The sequence below is a fragment of the Aulostomus chinensis genome, chromosome 20, assembly GCF_037954235.1.
Source record: "Aulostomus chinensis isolate RoL2024-O1b breed Wild chromosome 20, RoL_Achi_v1.0, whole genome shotgun sequence".
NCBI classification, from domain to species: Eukaryota; Metazoa; Chordata; class Actinopteri; order Syngnathiformes; family Aulostomidae; genus Aulostomus; species Aulostomus chinensis.
In genome coordinates, this window is record NC_141339.1 from 24,316,404 (window position 1) to 24,336,885 (window position 20,482).

The 20,482-nt window shown below is 46.9% G+C and overlaps 2 protein-coding genes across 4 annotated transcripts; one reads left to right on the forward strand and one right to left on the reverse strand.

Moving 5' to 3' along the window:
- Positions 1 to 944: 944 nt before the first annotated feature.
- On the forward strand, positions 945 to 7,044 carry atf3 (activating transcription factor 3). Of its 3 annotated transcripts, XR_015110559.1 has the most exons (5): positions 945 to 1,097; positions 3,357 to 3,615; positions 3,700 to 3,807; positions 3,958 to 4,869; positions 5,007 to 7,044. XR_015110559.1 is itself a non-coding variant. In XM_086189011.1 (4 exons), exons 2-4 carry the CDS (start codon positions 3,358 to 3,360, stop codon positions 4,261 to 4,263), a joined length of 672 nt encoding a protein of 223 aa, XP_086045137.1. In that variant the 5' UTR covers positions 945 to 1,097; position 3,357; the 3' UTR covers positions 4,264 to 7,044. The 3 variants fall into 3 exon arrangements, 2 of the variants coding, with proteins under 2 accessions (XP_086045137.1, XP_086045138.1); XM_086189011.1 differs by having other exon boundaries at positions 3,958 to 7,044; XM_086189012.1 differs by having other exon boundaries at positions 958 to 1,097; positions 3,434 to 3,615; positions 3,958 to 7,044.
- Positions 7,045 to 11,567: 4,523 nt separating this feature from the next.
- Positions 11,568 to 20,127, reverse strand: LOC147243398 (bone morphogenetic protein receptor type-2-like). Its single transcript, XM_086189964.1, has 11 exons — positions 18,760 to 20,127; positions 17,375 to 17,566; positions 17,143 to 17,307; positions 15,926 to 16,018; positions 14,887 to 14,987; positions 14,580 to 14,801; positions 14,182 to 14,296; positions 13,721 to 13,925; positions 13,481 to 13,668; positions 11,821 to 11,957; positions 11,568 to 11,699 (listed from the first exon to the last, which is right to left on the reverse strand). Exons 1-11 carry the CDS (start codon positions 18,794 to 18,796, stop codon positions 11,583 to 11,585), a joined length of 1,572 nt encoding a protein of 523 aa, XP_086046090.1. The 5' UTR covers positions 18,797 to 20,127; the 3' UTR covers positions 11,568 to 11,582.
- Positions 20,128 to 20,482: the final 355 nt, after the last annotated feature.

Below are 20,482 nucleotides of genomic sequence, written 5' to 3' on the forward strand. Positions count from 1 at the left end.
ATGGAAAGTTTTGAGGCAAGAGAGGAAGACGAAGGGGTGAGAGATCAAGGGAGACAAGGATTAGAAGGGGAGGATGGGCAGGAGGGAGGCTAAGAGTAAATGGAAGGAGGGAGGGAGAGAAGAATGAGAAAAAGACAAAAAAGAGGAGTGGGAGGGAGGGAGGGAGAGGGAACAAACGTCCTGTGTCTGTTATTTACCTGACAGAGTGACAAAGAAATGAAGAAGAGAGGAGAAGAGAATAGAAGACTAGAAAAGAGCGATGCTGACGATGGATGGATGAGGGGAGTTTGTGAGAAATCTGATGGATGACAAAGTGATGAAAGGAAACAAGAGTAAGAGTTGAGGAGAGAGGAAATGTCTCTGGGGCAAGGAGAGAAGAGGGGAGACGAGAGGGGGAGTGAGGGACAGAAGTTACAGATCCAACGGTCAGAAGAAGGAAAAGAGAAGAGAGGATGAGGAAGGAGAAGAGGAGGAAACATGCAAAAGGGGGCAGGGGGACATGAACGGGAAGAAGAATTAGGAATTAAAAGTGATTTGAAAATGGGTGGAAGAGGGGAGATGGAAGGAGGAGGGAAAGAAGGGAGCGAAGCTGACAAGGCAGAAGGGAGGAGGGGTGAGGGAGAATGGGAGAAGTAAAGTAATGGAGAGGGAGAGAAGGAATGGGGAGGGAGTGGAGGGTTAGGGAGGTAGAGAGGGAGGCAGAGGGAGACTGGGAGTAGTGTGAGAGAGGGACAGAGAGGGAGGGGTGGGGAGGGGGACAGAGGAGGGAGAGGGACGCCTGGGGGGGTGAAGAGGGAGGGAAGCCTGTCCTGTTATGGCTGAGCAGCTCGGGGTTGCTCGATTGCATCATCGCTCTATAAGCCCTCTAAAAATAGGATGACGTCACCCCGCCGCTTTCCCTCCAACCCCTCCCCTCCCCTCTCTCTAGTAGCATTCCTGGCTGCGTCATCAGGCCACGCCCCCCTTGTCACAATAAAACCGGGTGATGCAACACGGCGGGCACAAACGCAACAGAAGCCGGAAGCGCAGGAAGTGGAGCTCCGTCCTGGTCCCGCTGCTCCGACCCGCTGCTCCCCGCCGCCGCGCCGCCTTCACAGGTAGGACCGAGCTCGTTGCCGGGGAGGTGTGTGTGTCTGTGGGGGCGGGGGGGACTCGGGGGTTATTGTCCCGGTCAGGAGCGGAGAGACTCCGATGTCCCGGGACAGACAGAGAACTCCGCTCCGCCGCGGAAGTTACAGCCGCAGTTTGATCAACTTCGCCGGTTTGACGTTCAGACGCCGGGAGCGCGGGGATCCGCCGGGATCCTTCGGAGACCAGGAGATCCCAACCGGAAAGAAGGAAATCTTATCGTTAGAGAGACGTCACAGCCGCGAACTGCCGGAGACGTCAGGAGACGTCAGCGGTCAAAGACGGGAGATCACAAGTTGTCTATCATCTATCATCGATCTATCATCGATCTATCATCGATCTATCATCTATCTATCATCTATCATCTATCTATCATCTATCATCTATCATCGATCTATCATCGATCTATCATCTATCATCTATCTATCATCTATCATCTATCATCTATCTATCTATCTATCATCTATCTATCTATCTATCATCTATCTATCTATCATCTATCTATCTATCATCTATCTCTCTATCTATCATCTATCATCTATCTATCTATCATCTATCTATCATCTATCTATCATCTATCTATCTATCATCTATCTATCTATCTATCTATCATCTATCATCTATCATCTATCATCTATCATCTATCTATCATCTATCTATCTATCATCGATCTATCTATCTATCTATCATCTATCATCCATCTATCTATCATCTATCTATCTATCTATCATCTATCTATCTATCATCTATCTATCTATCTATCTATCATCTATCATCTATCTATCTATCTATCATCTATCTATCATCTGTCTATCATCTATCTATCATCTATCTATCATCTATCTATCTATCTATCATCTATCTATCTATCTATCATCTATCTATCTATCATCTATCTATCTATCTATCATCTATCTATCTATCATCTATCTATCATCTATCTATCTATCTATCTATCTATCTATCATCTATCATCTATCTATCATCTATCTATCTATCTATCTATCATCTATCATCTATCTATCATCTATCTATCATCTGTCTATCATCTATCTATCATCTATCTATCATCTATCTATCTATCTATCTATCATCTATCTATCTATCTATCTATCATCTATCTATCTATCATCTATCTATCATCTATCTATCTATCTATCATCTATCTATCATCTGTCTATCATCTATCTATCATCTATCTATCTATCTATCTATCATCTATCTATCTATCTATCTATCTATCATCTATCATCTATCTATCCATCTATCTATCTATCTATCTATCTATCTATCTATCATCTATCTATCTATCATCTATCTATCATCTGTCTATCATCTATCTATCTGTCTATCATCTATCTATCTGTCTATCATCTATCTATCTATCTATCATCTATCTATCATCTATCTATCTATCATCTATCTATCTATCTATCTATCATCTATCTATCTGTCTATCATCTATCTATCTATCTATCTATCATCTATCTATCATCTATCTATCTATCATCTATCTATCTATCATCTATCTATCTATCTATCATCTATCTATCATCTATCTATCTATCATCTATCTATCTATCATCTATCTATCTATCTATCATCTATCTATCATCTATCTATCATCTATCATCGATCTATCATCTATCTATCATCTATCATCTATCCATCTATCTATCTATCTATCATCTATCATCCATCTATCTATCATCTATCTATCTATCTATCTGTCTATCATCTATCTATCATCTATCATCCATCTATCTATCATCTATCTATCTATCTATCTATCTATCTATCATCTATCTATCTATCTATCATCTATCTATCATCTATCTATCTATCATCTATCTATCTATCATCTATCTATCTATCTATCATCTATCTATCTATCTATCTATCATCTATCTATCTATCATCTATCTATCTATCATCTATCTATCTATCTATCTATCATCTATCTATCTATCATCGATCTATCAGAAGTAAACATTCTGTGTTCTCTTTCATTTGTTGTTGTTGTTGTTTGTGTGTCAGAGGACGTAAACAACAACAACCACTGGGTCCTCAGGTCCTGGTCTGAGGTGCAGTAACTTCAGCACAGCTGTGCTGGGTATCGCAGTACTTTTGTAGTTTGTAGTACTGATATGTTATTGATCTCTTATTACCAGGTGTTTGTAAACAACCGTGATTGATGTGATGATGACTCACAACCGACTTGTTTCCAGAATGATGCTGCAACATCCTGGTCCTTCGCTAGCTGACATCAGCTGCTCCGCCCTTGTGCCCTGCCTCTCGCCACCAGGCACGCTCACGCTGGATGACTTCACCAACTTCACGCCTGTTGTGAAGGAGGAGCTCCGGCTCGCCATCCACACCAAGCGGCTGTCCAATGGGCTCAGCGTGGACATCAGCTCAGACGGGGCCAGCTCCAGCTCAGACCGGGCCTCCGAGGGTCCGGCGGGGGGCTCCGGAACCAAGAGAGAGGTGAGTTGACCTGATGTGAGGTGGGTCATGGTCGAGGGGCGGAACCGGTCTTGACCGCTTGTACTTCCGCTTGTTTTTTGTCAGCTGACGTCGGATGAGCTGGACAGGAGGAAGAGAAGGCGAGAGAGGAACAAGATCGCCGCTGCCAAGTGCCGCAACAAGAAGAAGGAGAAGACGGAATCTCTGCAGAAGGTAGTTTCACCTCCGCCAGTGCAGGAACCGATTCAGGACCCACAGGATCTCAATCGCAGTGTTGGCATTTTTGCTCCTGTTGGCTTTTATATGAAAGTTTGAATTTTAGCTTCGTTAACGCCCTCCTGCTCTGCTTCCTCCTCCTGCTAGGAGTCGGAGAAGCTGGAGACGGTCAACGCCGACCTGAAGGCTCAGATCGAGACGCTGAAGCAGCAGAAGCAGCAGCTGGTCTACATGCTGAACCTGCACCGGCCCACCTGCATCGTCCGGGCCCAGAACGGCCAGACGCCCGAGGACGAGAGGAACCTGTTCATCCAGCACATCAAGGAGAGCACCTTACAACTCCAGAACCTCACCACCGCCGCCGCCTCTTCGCCCTCATCAGTCTCCGCGGTGGCACCTCTGGACGCGGGACTTCTCAGCCTGGACAGTGTCCAGTGTCCCGGCCACCTATGAGCTGCCGGCGTCCATCTGCTGCTGCTGACTGTTGGACAGATGTTTCCAGAGGCAGGTGGAGGCGCCGCACAGACCTCAGCCCGCCGCGGCTCATTTGCCGTCTTCAAAGCTGCTAGAGTGGCTCCGCCCACTCCCATAATCCACAGCTGCTGATTGGACAGCACATTAACATGCATTATGTATTTCTTTTTCATAAAAATCTCACAAAAAGTTATGCATAATTTTAGTGCATAAGAAAGTGGGCGTGGTCAGTGCACGTGCCGAGAGAACCTGGAGCTGAATGGCGGACATTCCTGTTATTGAGTATTGAGATGTGACGCTCCGCTTAGGTTCAAACGCCACAGGGTCAAAGGTCATGCAGGAAGTACGCAGGGTGTTAGACTCACTCCAGTAGTCTGGTCGACCGCATGGTCACATGACGAGCAACGAAAATAGGAAGAGCTCCGCTAACCAGGTGAAGTTTCTCAGTGAGGATCCACGGACTCTCTCTGACCTCAGCGTCACCGTTGGGCTTAAAATACAAACAAACAAATGCATGGCGTTGGTTTTCTTTGCCGAGGTTGTCCAGCTGATCCGGTTGGACGGCGATGCTGATGCTGCCGTTGTGTAAGAACGAGCTTATATGATATTCATATTCTGAACATTCTGATGAACACATGGAGGCGTTGTGGATTTGACAAAGTCACATCTGTATTGATTTTTAAAAAAACATAAAAGGAATATTTCCTGCTTGGTTTCCTCAGCGTCTGGACCAGAAGCCGCCATGGCGTCGTGCAGCTCCACAACCGCGATCAGTTCAGGCGGCTACAGGCCTGGAACCTGGCCGCTGGGTTGCCTACGCATCAGAGTGCATAACTTTTTGTATGAGATGAGAACTTCTTGTTGTGTAACTTTCCAGTCAGGCCAAGGAGCGACAACAGAGCCCCCGAAACACGGCAGCCATTTTATTTGTGACATTTTGGGGGAAAAAAATCCAATTATTATACCAAAGTGTGATTTTTTTTTTAAGGTGATCCAGGCACATGACTTCACCCTCACAGGAAGTGGTGAACGGGTGAGTGTGTACGTATGTTAGTGGTGGACGGGTGAGTGTGTCGGTACGTTAATGATGGACGGGTGAGTGTGTCGGTACGTTAGTGATGGACGGGTGAGTGTGTACGTACGTTAATGATGGACGGGTGAGTGTGTCGGTACGTTAGTGATGGACGGGTGAGTGTGTACGTACGTTAATGATGGACGGGTGAGTGTGTACGTACGTTAGTGATGGACGGGTGAGTGTGTACGTACGTTAGTGGTGGACGGGTGAGTGTGTCGGTACGTTAGTGATGGACGGGTGAGTGTGTCGGTACGTTAGTGATGGACGGGTGAGTGTGTACGTACGTTAATGATGGACGGGTGAGTGTGTCGGTACGTTAGTGATGGACGGGTGAGTGTGTCGGTACGTTAGTGATGGACGGGTGAGTGTGTACGTACGTTAATGATGGACGGGTGAGTGTGTACGTACGTTAATGATGGACGGGTGAGTGTGTCAGTACGTTAGTGATGGACGGGTGAGTGTGTACGTACGTTAGTGATGGACGGGTGAGAGTGTGACCTCGTTGGTGACGCTGTTCTTCGAGGCTGCCGCTGCCACGTCAACCCTGTCTGCTGTCCTACGGGTGATCTGCTGCTAACACGAACCTCTCAGTATGCACGGGTGGCGGCGGCGGCTCCGTCTGTGCGACAGCGGCGGTGGCCTCCTGCTGCCGGCGAGTATTTCACACGCAGGGATCAGAATCGTGCACTAACACACATGACGTGATCGTGTATGCAGACCACACCTCGTCAGGGGAATTCTTCAAAACAAACGTAATGTTTGACCGGCGTCCTCGTGCACGGCGTGCGTTGCTTCTGCCCGTTTTCACGCAGCTTCAGGTGCGCGAGTGTCTTTTCCAGCTGTTTTCTACTGAGATCGTTGTCCTGCCGTCTCTGCTGCCGCTCACCCGACGCCTCCTTTGGTTTTGACAGAACAAAACAACCATTGTTATTTTTTAGACGTGTATTTATTCATGTGGGAGGCGAAGGGATTCGTCTCAGAAGTGTTGTGTCATCTTCCCTCGCCGCTCCTGACTCACAGAGATGTTGATCTGACACATGCGGCCTTGACTGCAGTTTCTGGCCTCTCAGCCTGAGAATCCCCCCCCCCCCCCCCCCCCGCAGGAATCTGCTTAATTGCATAAACAGAAACTGAGAGGGTGTCATCGCTGAGGGTTTAGCAGCCAAATACTCTGAACCAGTCGCCGCTCGTCAACAGCTGCAGAACGCAACTTGACATGCGTTCTGTTAAAGTTTCAAAAAGGGAAATATTCTGAATGCAGGTCATCGTTGCTGCGTCCCAGCCGGGCGACGCTTTCAGCTGCTGGTCGGTCGATGAGGACTGAAGTTTTACATGTTAAGAGAGGAAGGTTGATGCTGTTTGTCGTGTGGTCAACAGAGGAACTTTGAAAGTGTGAAGAGACGCTGGCGTCTGTGGGTTTCATGTCTGCGTTTCGTGGTCGTCCTGTTGCATCACAGCGAGGAAGCCACTGAGTTTGACTCCTATTTATTGTGCCTACGATTGCTGTGAGACGGTTGGAGCGTCACACCACAACGACCAGGCTGGCCGGTGAAACCGCACCGCTGCCACCAGCGTCCGCGTCCCTCTTTGTGATTCGTCAAGACTGTTGTTGTTGTTGTTGTTGTTGTTGTTTTTTAACTTCAATTAAAACTGAGCTTTACCAACAATCCCCATGTGTCTGGAAATGAGTCACTCGAGGAACAGACGTGCAACTGAACACTGTCACACCTGCTAACTGAGCTCCTCCTTGGCTCGTAAAGAGTTAATTTATTTTGTTACTGCAAGAAAGCCAAGGGTTGTCAGGAGTGAGTAACCAGGAGTGCACGTCACCGAGGAAGAGACTCAAACACTTTCTGAGGAATACTTGTGTGAAAACTGTACTCAACGAGACGACAGAAGACTGTTGCACTCAAATGAGAACGAATAAATGAGGTTCTTTCATTTCTGGTACGGTGACAAGCTGTCAGTCTCCTGCAGGAGGAGGAGACTCACCGGCGCTGCTCGCCCTCACCGGCGCTGCTCGCCAGCAGCCACCGAACCTGTAAACCCAGACATAACTTCTCTTTTCCTCCAATTTAACAGCATCGATCTCAAAAAACTGCAATACTATGTTCAATACTCCAGGGGCAAGACTGGACATGCCAGAGAACTAGGTGTGTGTGTGTGTGTGTGTGTGTGTGTGTGTGTGTGTGTGTGTGTGATTCACCAGCAGGTCAGATATGAGTCATTGTTTCTCGGTGGAGAGTCTTTGACACACTGTTGAAATAAAAGCAACTCACCAGCTCATCTCACTGATAAAACTCAGGTTCTCTAATTCTGACCAAGTGAAAGCAGTAATTTTACCCAAAAAAGTGTATTCCCAGTGTTCCCAGTACTTACAATCATGACTTATTTAATTCATGCCATTAGCATTTAGCTGCAGTCCAGGTGTAGGTGGATCCCTGATCCTCCATCTGGATCAAGGAGACCTGGATTCTACCAGAGGTTTCTGAACAGTTCAGCTGCTGTTAGCATCAGGCTCTGTTAGCTTCAAGCTAAATATCATGGCTGGTTCTTCCTGCATCCTGGAGTCTCTGAGAAGTGATGGAGGAGGCAGAAACCCCTCAGAGAGCTGAGGACTCCTGGTGGAGGACTTGGAAGGTGACGTTCAGTCTTTGAGGGAGGAATCAGGCCTTGTGGTTCATTCCTGAAAGTGGAGACCTTGACCTCCAGCCAGGATCCCCGGAGGTCTGGAGACGGCGTCCTGAAGGAAGCTTCCGCCATGCGATTGTCTTCATCTGTCACCACTCACCTCTGCTGCAATGTGATGAAACTGTGCTTTTACCTCCTCTTGCTGGATAGAGAGATAGAGAGAGAGATGGAGAGACAGATAGAGAGATAGAACGGCTGCTGAGCCATGAGAGCAAGAGTTTGGTGCGCTGAGAGCAACTTTTGTTTGATACGTGAGTGGGATGTTGACAGCCTGACGCTCCGGCTCCTTGGTCCTCTGTTGTTCAGTCTGCAGTTTCCTCACTTGCTCGCCTGCTGCTTCAACCTGTCGACTCGCCACGAAATCAGTCGGTGATCAGCTATGAAGTAAAGGTGATGTGGTTCGCAGTAGGAGAGCAACCTGACCTCAGCGCAGCTCGCCGCTGATACTGCAGCTGAACCTCTGCTTCAGTGAGAGGAGCAGCACTCCTGCCAGTCCCTTTCCTCCACTCAGAAATGACTGGACGTTCAGTTTTCTTGGTGTTTTACCTGAAATTTGTCTGTTTGAAGGTGACAGTGAAGTGCTGGGACCGCGGGGTCCCAATGAAAGCCATGAGGTGAACTCGCTCCGTTGTAGTTTTGCCGTGGGAACGTCCGGCGTGCTGCTGAAGTCTTTGCTGTTTCTTTCACTAAACACCTGAAACAGTGACTGAGGGAGCGCAAGTGACAACGGTTGTCAGGTTGGTTTTCGGCTGAAATCAAACACACACACCCACACCTACACACACACACACACACACACACACACACACACACTTTGTCATTCTCTCCCTTGAGGGAGGAACTGATGCAACTCAGTCACAAGCAGAGGAAATGTGCTGATGCAACACTCATGTCATAAGTTTTGACCAGCAACATCCTGTGTGATGGGGTCAAAGGTCACTGCTACACAAGTGCATAGACTTGGACCTGATAGCTTCGCAACATCAGTGGAGTCTGGAAGATTAGACCTGTGTACACAGTAATACAACTCACTCACTCACTCACACGCAGTACGACAAAGACCCGCTCAAAGTACGGAGCCCCGGAGCTGCCAGAGACAGAAGTAGTTGACCTTCTCCCCTCAGTTCAGTTTCTTTAGATTGTTGAACAAGTTGTTATTGAACAAGTTTTATCTTGTGGTCTAAAATGAGAGAAAAAGTTAGATGTTGTATTTTTTCCCAGTAATGTGTACCTGTCAGTGACCTTTGACCACCAAAATCATACCGAGTCCCAGTTGACATCTGTGGCTAATCTGAAGAATTCCATCAAGACGTTCATTCGTGTCTTGTCAAACGTTGTGTGTTTGTAAAAGCTCCTTCGTGGAGGTCTTGAATGCGCAGGCCGACAGCACCAATGACTGCTTTGTAGCATTCATGATGACATCATCACGCAGGCATCATGCTGCTAAGTATACATGCAGAGGAGGAAATGTGACCACAAGAAGACTGAGTCAAAACTGACATCTCCAGTGGCTCAGCTGACATCGATGGACAGATCTGGATCGAAAGGATGTCCTAACACGTCCTCGTCCACCCTCTCACCCTGACGTCCAGGTCAAACGCCTCAGTTCCTCTTAACCCTTTGTGGTGGGCGTTGACGACACATCTGATGGGGTCGATTTTGTGTCTCTGTTGTGCAACCAGACAGGACGCCTTCGCCGCACTGAGCTGATTCAAGAGCAGCAAGCAGGACATTTTGTGGGTTCAAGCTGCTGAGCAGAACCTCGAGGGCGGGACTTGATGGTGACGTGTCCCTCGTATTTCAGGGAAAGTTCCACCTGCTGGAAAAGCACCGGCGCTTGGACTCTCACAAACATGTCTTATCAGCAGCAGAGCTGTAAAAGTGGTGCAGAACAAGCAAACAAAACGAAAGCAAAAGTCAGAGCCTCTGAATCTCCGCAACACAGCCGAGTAAAAAAAAATGATGAAAATTTATTAAATCGTCAAAAAAAATTATTAAGACAAGCAACATCCCAGACAACCAAAGGTCTCGTGAAGGGGCAGAACTACGACGTCATCAACTAGTTTAGGGCACTGGCGCCCTCTAGAGGAGGGGCTGGGAACAGTGAGGAGAGGCTCAGGTTCAGAGGGTGAAACCGTGCGGCTGCTCCTCCTCTTCCTCCCTCCAGGTTCCACTGCACTCTCGCAGAAGTCTTGGATTCATGATGTTTTTCTGTGCACGACCCCCACAACAACCGCAAAACCACATGTTTACAACTCCTCACGCGCGCCGTCCACTTTAATCACCTCCTCTTCTTCTTCTTAATCCGCAGGTAGAAAAACTCCTGAGCTGAAGTTGTCTGGCCATGAATCATGGATTAATTTCAAGAACAAAACCATCTTTACGTTGTTTATTCAGTTCGTGCTAATCTACGAATCTCAAAAACCAGAACACAAACAGAAGCTGGACTGGCAGGACGGCTCCGCCCCGACCCGCCGTGTTTCCCGCCTTTGAACATCTTTTATCATCGTCATCTCACGTCAACACACGTCTGAGCTGCAAGCCTCTCATGATCAGTCATCATCAGTGAAGGTTTTTAGAATGAATTTTGCAGAAAAGTTTTTATGGAATCACAATCTTGAATAAATCGGCATCATAACCGTGACACAGGTGAGTGCTCAGCGTCTCCATGGAAACAGCACGTGATGGACACTGATAATCAATCAGCCAAAGCGTTGATCGATCAGATTCATCAATCCTGAAAAGTGGGCGCGATCGCTGCAACTTTTTTTGTGTTTGTGAATCTTTGGTCCAAACTGTCTTAACGCAGGCGGCTAACGAGGGCTCTGCAATCCAACGAATGCAGCAGGATGATGTCATCAGTATGATGTCATCGATGTCACCATTCCTCATCAGTATCCCAGCATGACCCTCGTGTCTTATGGCAGCTACGTTGAGTGTGCTCAGCTGAGTTGAAGCACCGAGAGTTCCAATATCGATCGCATCAATGTGTCATGATGAAGTTGCATCGTCAGGTCCTCGCCGCACCCCGGCGCTGGCCTGCAGTGGTGTGGTCTCTTCTCCTGGTTGAGTTCTGCAGCGGTGTGGTCTCTTTTCCTGGTTGAGTTCTGCAGCGGTGTGGGCTCTTCTGCAGCGGTGTGGTCTCTTCTCCTGGTTGAGTTCTGCAGCGGTGTGGTCTCTTCTGCAGCGGTGTGGTCTCTTCTGCAGCGGTGTGGTCTCTTCTCCTGGTTGAGTTCTGCAGCGGTGTGGTCTCTTCTCCTGGTTGAGTTCTGCAGCGGTGTGGTCTCTTCTGCAGCGATGTGGTCTCTTCTCCTGGTTGAGTTCTGCAGCGGTGTGGTCTCTTCTCCTGGTTGAGTTCTGCAGCGGTGTGGTCTCTTCTCCTGGTTGAGTTCTGCAGCGGTGTGGTCTCTTCTCCTGGTTGAGTTCTGCAGCGGTGTGGTCTCTTCTCCTGGTTGAGTTCTGCAGCGGTGTGGTCTCTTCTCCTGGTTGAGTTCTGCAGCGGGAGCCAAGACTGGGAGGGTGAAGTAAACGTTTAGGAGGAGAAACTCAGCTGGAGGGACGTGAGTCTCTCCGCCACGCACGCAGCTGTGAGCCGGCCGTCCGCATCACACTCCCAACATCCCTCCAGCGTATCCTGCAGCACAGAACCCTGGTGGGATCGAACAGTCCCTCAGTGACATCATCATCATCATCATCATCATCATCATCATCATCATCGTCATCATCATTATCACCACCTGGAGGTTTACCAGGTAGAACTACTTCTTTACCTGTGACAGCAGCGCCCAGGCTTTGGGTATGGAGGGTCTCTTCTTCAGGTGTGACACGTACCAGGTGAGGTTCTCCCTCGTCATGTTAGAACCCAGCTCCAACTCATAGGGCAGCAGGTGCTGAGGAACGATTCCGCCTGCGGGTGGCGACATTGTCCTTGTAGAGTTAGAAGCTCCTGAATCTACACACACACACACACATTAATATCTATCTATCTATATCTATATACATCTATATCTATATATCTATATCTATATATATCTCTATATATAGATATAGATATAAATATATATATAAATATCTATATCTATATAGATATGCACATATCTATATCTATATATATATATAGATAGATATGTATATATAGATATAGATATATATACATATCTATATAGATATGTATATCTATACAGATCTACAGATATGTATATATATCTATATAGATATAGATATCTATATCTATATAGATATAGATATCTATATCTATATAGATATAGATATCTATATCTATATGGATATCTATATTTATATATATAGAGAGAGATATAGATATCTATATCTATAGATCTATATATATATATAAATATAGATATCAATATCTATATATATAGATATCGATATCTATATAGATATAGATATAAATATCTATATATATTGATATCTATATAAATATAGATATAGATATCTATATCTATATAAATATAGATATCTATATAGATATAGATATCTATATCTATATAGATATCTATATTTATATATATAGAGAGAGATATAGATATCTATATCTATAGTTCTATATCTATATAAATATAGATATAGATATAAATATCTATATATATTGATATCTATATAAATATAGATATAGATATCTATATATATAGATATCTATATCTTTATATATAGAGATCTATAGATATAGATATCTATGTCTATATAGATATAGATATCTATATATATAGATATTTATATCTATATATATAGATATAAATATCTATATATATTGATATCTATATAAATATAGATATAGATATCTATATCTTTATATATAGAGATCTATAGATATAGATATCTATGTCTATATAAATATAGATATCTATATGAATATAGATATCTATATATATAGATATATAGAGATATAGATATCTATATTTATATAGATCTATAGATATAGATATATATACATATCTGTAGATCTGTATAGATATACATATCTATATAGATGTATATCTATATCTATATATATCTATATAGATATGTATATCTATATAGATATAGATATGTATATAGATATAGATATCTTTATTTATATATATAGATCTATAGATATAGATATCTATATCTATATGACTTAATCATTTAATTTCTCATCATCTTTCAAGTTTTCCTTCTTTACGTCTCATTTCATGTTGACGTGAAATCTCTGAAATGCCTGAAAAAGAAGACCGGAAATATTTTGTGGTCAAAGGTCAAAGGTCACGGTGACAGGCACTCACCAACGTGAAGACACAACGATAGGATATTTCTAGTCAGATTGAAACTCTGCTTTGATAAAATATAATTCACTTTTCAGTGAATGGGCCACTAGAGGCACTCATGACCCACCGATGGGCCGCAGCCCAGGGGTTGAGAAACACAGATGTGTGAGTAAAGGAATTTAACCTGGGAATAAATCCGAGCAGCACATCCAGATCTCCCATAGCAGCAGTCCCAGAGCGTAGACGTCCCCCTGCAGACACCAGTCGCTGCTGCGCAGGTTCACCGAGCCCTCCAGGACCTCTGGGGACATGAAGGACAGGGTCCCCACCTGGGCCTCCCCCCCCTGCAGACCCCCACACAACAAATGTCTCCTAGAACAGACTTGACAGGTCAAAGCCACGTCCATCATCTGTTCTCAGTCACGTATTCAGACTGGAGTGTCCGTGAGTGATAGTGTCCATGGGCCTCACCCCGCTGTGGGCGGTCTGGCCCGCCCCCCTGTGATGCCCCGACCACGACCTCAGGATGGTGGAACAGCCAAAGTCGCTCAGAGCACAAGAACCATCAGCTCTCACCAGAACGTTGAAGCTGCTGAGGTCCCGGTGGGCCACCGGAGGTTTGTGCACATCTGGGGGGGTTAGTTTATTATTGATCGAATGTGTGTGTGTGTGTGTGTGTGTGTGTGGGGGGGGGTGTTACCATAGTGATGCATCACAATCTTTAACAGTCTACAAGTAGTAGAACCGCAGAAAAATATCTGACCACAGGTCACATGACCACACACCTGTGAAGACACTGATCCGAAGAAGACACTCACTATGGTACACACACACATACACACACACACACACACACACACGCGCGCGCGCGCGCGTGCTCAGTACCGTGTGCTAGCAGGTCCGAGTGCAGGTAGCAGAGCCCCTGAGAGAGCGACTGACCCAGCTTCAGCGACAGCATCCAGCTGGAGGTGTGTTTGCACAGGAACGAGTGCAGAGAACCCTGGAACACGGAACACACATGAACATCAGCGGGTTCGACCGCTTACACCACAACCACTGTCGGTGATTTACCGCTCAAATCACACGTCTGACACATGGCTGACACTCCCAAGTTAACGTGACATCTCAGGGTCAAAGGTCCCTGGGACAGACAAACATGGCGGAGTCAAAAAACCCAGAATGGATTTCTGTCCATAAACGGCACAATTTACCGCACTTCTTTGTCCAGTCGCGTCTGTGTCATGTGACCCCCGGACATCAAATCAGAACACTCGTCCACTCACATATTCAGCTAATTCCAGCAGCACGAGCCAGCTGCCATCATCCGGCTTCCTCCCGGCGCCCAGGAAGTGGACGATCCCAGCGTGCCTCATCAGCGGCAGCTCCAACACCTCCTTCTCTGTGGCGAATATGTGTTTGAGGCCTGCGGGTATGACTTTCACCGCCACCACGGACCCCTGGTATCTCCCTCGCCAAACGGTGGCAAAATGCCCGCACGCCACAACCTAGCAGAGACATGAGCATCCATCAACCTTCCAGCCGTATCGGATATTTGCTGGCTTGTTGGAATGTAGGCGGAGTTGATTTTACCTGCTGGAGCTCAACTTCAGCCGCGTCGATCTCACTGGTTTTTGTGGTTTGGCAGGAACACAGAGGTGCGGCATGGGAAGCCCGGGCTTGAGGGTTCCCCTCTGAAGTAATGACAGTTGACATGTGAGGTCACGGGCGCTTGACCCTCCGTATTCCTCATCACCTGCAGTTTCAGCTCTAGAGGCTAAAATAGGAGCTAACGCAGCTAAGCTTAACGCTAGCTCTGTGGGATGTGGCACTGGGACCCCCACTCACTGGTTTGGATTGAACTGGTTTCCATACCTGAGCAAGTTAAACAATAAGCTGACACTGATGCGCCTCTTTGTTGGACCCAGGCGGACCTGGACCAGTAGACCCGCCCACAGCGCTTCTCTGCCTTTGATTGGCTACTTTGCAGAATACAGGTGAGAAAAATATGAGACACGATTTGTGATGGCGTATGACATGACTGTGTGTACTCCTGGGGGAACACAAACCATAGTTTGGGTACATGGCCACAGACAGTCGACCAGTTAGCACCGCGGGGCTGATATCGTTGTTCACGCATTCACCAGAACCTCCTCTGCTCGACGCAACTTTTACCTGTTTTGCTAAAACTTTAAGTCGGCAGTACTCGCAGTTTTCAAATGTAAAGAATGTAAATTGTTTTCTTTGTACTTCCAGAAGGCGCCACCATGCATCCTCCGTGGGGGCTCAACACTTGAAAGCATTCCGTCATTCTGTTCATAAAACTGCTGAATTCTTTTTTCGTACGGCTTTGAAGTTGAAACCAGTTTCTGACACAAAGACACAGAGGTCTGATGGAGGAGGGTGAAGGGAGTGTCAGAGCCCAGATAAGGTTGGTCCGGCTGAGGCAGTGCAACACTTCCAAGGTCACACGAAGCCACCAGAGCTGAGTCAGACCCTCAAACCTGATTAAACTTCTGCCGGTACATGACTCTGATTTAAAACTAAACTTTTTTCTTCCAGTGACAATGAACAAAGTTCAGTTTTTGCATGTTTCTTTAAGCATGATAGTTGAAATGTAAAAATAACTTACTTTTCTCATGATAGAAGCATTTCCATGTCACAACAGCAACCAGGAGACACAGCAGCGCCACGATTCCAACTAAGATCACCGTCTTGAGTTTATCTACAGACGCGAGCAAAAGAGTGTGGAGGTTTTCTGTGAATCAAGAAGCGACTGTTTTGAGTTTCAAACTTGTAGGGAGAGTCTCTTGTTGTCCATCGTCCCCAGAAGACAGACAAGTAGACAGAGCCTCTACTCGAGGGAGCTGAGACCCAGGCTAGTTAGCTTAGCACAGTGACTGGTGGCGGGTGGGAAGTGTTAGCGTAACTCCGTCTCTGCCTGCATTAATACCAGGAGGGTTGTGTGTAACCTTGGTGATGAACACCAGTTTAACATGAGGAGACGTTGTAGTGGGAGAACCAGACACGTAGCCGGAACTACTTTCCTGACTGGGAGCAGTGATTTGACGCAGCACCTCCAAAGCTCCACTGGAACTTGGGTCAACAGAACCAAAGGTTTGTTGAGGACTAGAAGAGCGACTGCTGCTACTGATGATGAGGAGGAGGAGGATTCCTGCTGGACACACCAGCATCCTGGACCTGAGCTAGCTGATGCTAACACTTCCACCCACTACCAGCCATTGGGCTAAGCTAACTAGCCTGGACCTGAGCTAGCTGATGCTAACACTTCCCTCCCACGACCAGCCATTGGGCTAAGCTAACTAGCCTGGACCTGAGCTAGCTGATGCTAACACTTCCCTCCCACGACCAGCCATTGGGCTAAGCTAACTAGCCTGGACCTGAGCTAGCTGATGCTAACACTTCCCTCCCACGACCAGCCATTGGGCTAAGCTAACTAGCCTGGACCTGAGCTAGCTGATGCTAACACTTCCCTCCCACGACCAGCCATTGGGCTAAGCTGCCTAGCCTGGACCTGAGCTCCCTTGAGGAGGGGCTCTATCCTCTGGTCTGGAGACATTGGATGATAAGAGAGTTTCCCTGAAGGTTGTTGCGTTTCCTTTAGTAGGGAACAGATTTAACAGAGAAAATTATAAACATCAGTAACACTTGTAGTCAAGTTTGAGTTTCAAATTTCAGAGGTGTGATTTTCTTTGGTGCACATGGACAAAGACATTTTGAAAACATGATTTAAAAACATTTCCAGTCATAAAAAGAAAAGATGGATGTAGCACTTTTCTCCCCATGCGGGTGCCACATGAGCGCGATCAGCTGGTGGCTGTGTCATACCTACAGAGGAGGAGTCAGCGAGTGCAGCGTCTTCTGTCTCTGGAGTCCAGGTGATGTTGCTGTTGCACAGATCCGTGTTGCACACACACTTAATGACCTGGTTGTTGAAGCGTGTTTGTGGTTTGCAGGTTGCATCCGGGCAAGACTTCTCTAACAAATCACACGCTGCGACAGAGAGCGAATCACATCATGTCCGTACAAAACTGCAGGACTGATCATAAAGGTTTCTTACCCAGAAGGTCGATCTCTGGCTTGCCATCTCGTATCAGGAAGTGGCCCACGCAGCAGTGCGTGTGCTCGCAGAGCTGCAGCGAGCCATTAACATTGCCAGCAGTTGTGTATCTGTAGTTCTGAGGTTTGACGTGGAACACACACCGTCGCCTCTGAGTCAGAGCCTGGCAGCAGGCACAGAGAAAGATGCATCCTGGGAAGAGGAAACAGATGCTGTAGGTTTGGAAACCAGCACGTTTCCTCTTTGTGACGGGAAATGAAGGATGCTTGTTACACTTTGAGTTCCTCCAATCAGAAACAAGCGGAGGTGATGACCCTCCCCATGCTAAGCTAAAGCAAAACATTTCCCAAAAACTTTATTTTGTCTTTCAAGTTTTCTCTGTCAGGAGTCTTGAGCTCATAGCGTGCTCTTTCCCTCCTGCAAGTCTTAATTGTCACAGCAGAATGTGGAATGTGCCAGGAACGTATCTTTAGCTTGAAGCTAATGGACAAGGATGGCTAACAACAGCTGAAAAGTCAAGAAATGTCTGTTTTTACAAACTTTCCCTGTCACATAATCCACATCTTCTTAAACCAGCCGGATGATCAGAAAATTGAAAGGATGGTTTCACTTAGAAATATAATTTGGTTTCCTTGTTTCTGTAGAAAAACTGTCCAAAATGATCAGTTTCCAAATGTTCTAGTTTTTTAAATCGGTCGGTTGCCATGGAGACACCATCATTGTCCTCCATACTACTTTCTACTACACTTTAGTTTCCTCTTCCTGTATCTTTGCGGAGCCCGAGCTGCGGTGAGCTCCTGCATGTGCGCCAGGAGTTGCGCTACAAAACCCATCAGTTTGCCTTCCTGCTTGCAACCCAAACCTCTCACAGGCTGCTGCGTTTACACGAGAGCTCATTCCAGTCAGACCTCTCAGGACGGTTGGAAACAAGTGATTCATGAGAACTGCACATTAGAGAAAGCCATTTGTTGTCTGTGTTCATTCGTTTGAGATGATTTTTTCCTACACTGATGAATTTTCTGTGGAGTGAGAAAAACCTTTAGATATAAACTTCTCATGTGTTTGTGGGTCTGCATCAATGAGGCTGACCAGCACTGAGCCTGGATACACACCTAGGACCTTCTGTTAGCGTGTACTGACACATTCATCATGAACGCTGGAGGATTCTGAGGCAGGAAAAACAGAAATCGCTGTGACATTTCTGCAGCGTGGAAACCTGGTTTGTTTCCAAGGTCGGGATGAAAAGTCACAAGAAAAGAGAGGATTTATCATTAATTTACGCAAAATTCCAGCAACAAACCATGAGACCAATGAATCCAGCATAAAATATCCACCTAACTTCAAGTTTTGGTATTGAAAGATGCTTTTCTTGCAAGTTCACTCACCTGCAGCCAAAGTGAGGTGCCAGCGCGGCAGGACCATGGTCACTCTGAGCCCAGCCTGGACCGGCAGGGTGTGAATTTTTTATCAGTTCAAGGAATGTGAGGAGTTTCCCACAGTTCCCAGCAGCACTCCCACTGCTGCACACCTGCTACATGCCCCCAGACAAACAATAGGCTGTGGGAGAACATGGCATTCATCAGTATATTCATCTGCCATCGGGCCGGAACATCCCTCACTTCTGATCTGGTGCCACAGAAGCCAGCGAGTCGCCTCCCGAGTTCTGGCTTGGTTTCAACACCCGGTAAAAAACAGGAGCGAATACATGAAAGATCGGGAGCGAATCTGAAGTCCAGACACGTTGATGAGGACAGATGAGAAGTTTAGCTTCGGTTGTGATTTTAAAATCCAATTTAAGCCCCAGGCCTGTTTAAGTCTTAACCCTTTCATATCAATGCGAGACCTCAGGAACGCATCCAGGGAGTTTCTCCAGATTTGTCACAAATGTGCACTGGGACTCTCAGGGGTCAGGGGTCAGAGACGGGTTAGCAGCCAGAGGTGATTCAGCGAAGGTCTGGAGTTTGTTTTCTGGGTTTCATTTGTTTCAGATGTGCCAGACCTCTGAAGACTCTGGCTCACCTGCATGAAAGCGGAGTTTCGTTATGCTGGTTCCCAGTTTGACCACAGCGGCATCAAACTGCAACGTCCCTGAATTTCACTTTTCCTTCCTCTTTCATGCTGAGTTGAACGGAAAATTCTCTCAAGGTCAAAGTGAAGTGGAACCTTTTGACAGGAACTGGACTGGTGATTGTTCCCCTCACGGCATCTTGGAAGGACTTAAAACAGAGTTAAAGATGGATGGAGGGAGCGCTGATACCTGCAGTACCCAGTACACAACGACTTTAGGAAATACTACACAATATTTTGCTCAAAAGGTTAACCAGGAGGCTCAAAGATGAACCCAGCAGTTAGACCCATCCATTCATCCATCCATCCTCTCATCCATCCATCTTCTCCTGCTTATCTGGGGTCAGGTTGCGGCAGCAGCAGCCTAAGCAGAGAGCCAGACGTCCCTCTCCCCAGCTACTTCATCCAGCTCCTCACGGGGGATCCCAGGCCAGCTGAGAGACAAGCTCTCTCGTCTGGGTTGACAGCTCCGCCCCTCTCTTCACCCGGTGTCCAAAACGTATGACTACAAATCCGAGGACACGACCACAGAGTCGATCATCACACTGCGGCCCAGGGTGACCCGGTGCCAAGTGCACATGTGGACACCCTTATGCTTGAACATGGCGTCCGTTATGGACAATCAGTGACGAGCACAGAAGTCCAGTAACAAAGCACTGCTCAGGTTCAGATCAGGGGGGCCGTTCCTCCCAACCACGCCTCTCCAGGTCTCACAGTCACTGCCAAAGTGAGCGTTGAAGTCCCCCAGCAGGGTCCACTACTCCCTCTAGGGAATCCAAACCAGGGGGGGTGGGGGGGGGTGTCTGTACTGTTATTTGGCATAAAAGCACAAATGACAGTCAGGACCTGTCCCCCTACCAGAAAGCGGAGCGAGGCTACCCTCTCGCCGACAACGCCAGAGTGGAAGAGAGTCCAACCCCCTTAGAGAGGACTGGATCAGGAGCCCTCGCTGTGTGTTGAGGTGAGTCCGACTATGTCTGGCCGGAACGTCTCCACCTCACGCACCACCAGCTCAGGCTCCTTCCCCACCACAGAGGTGAG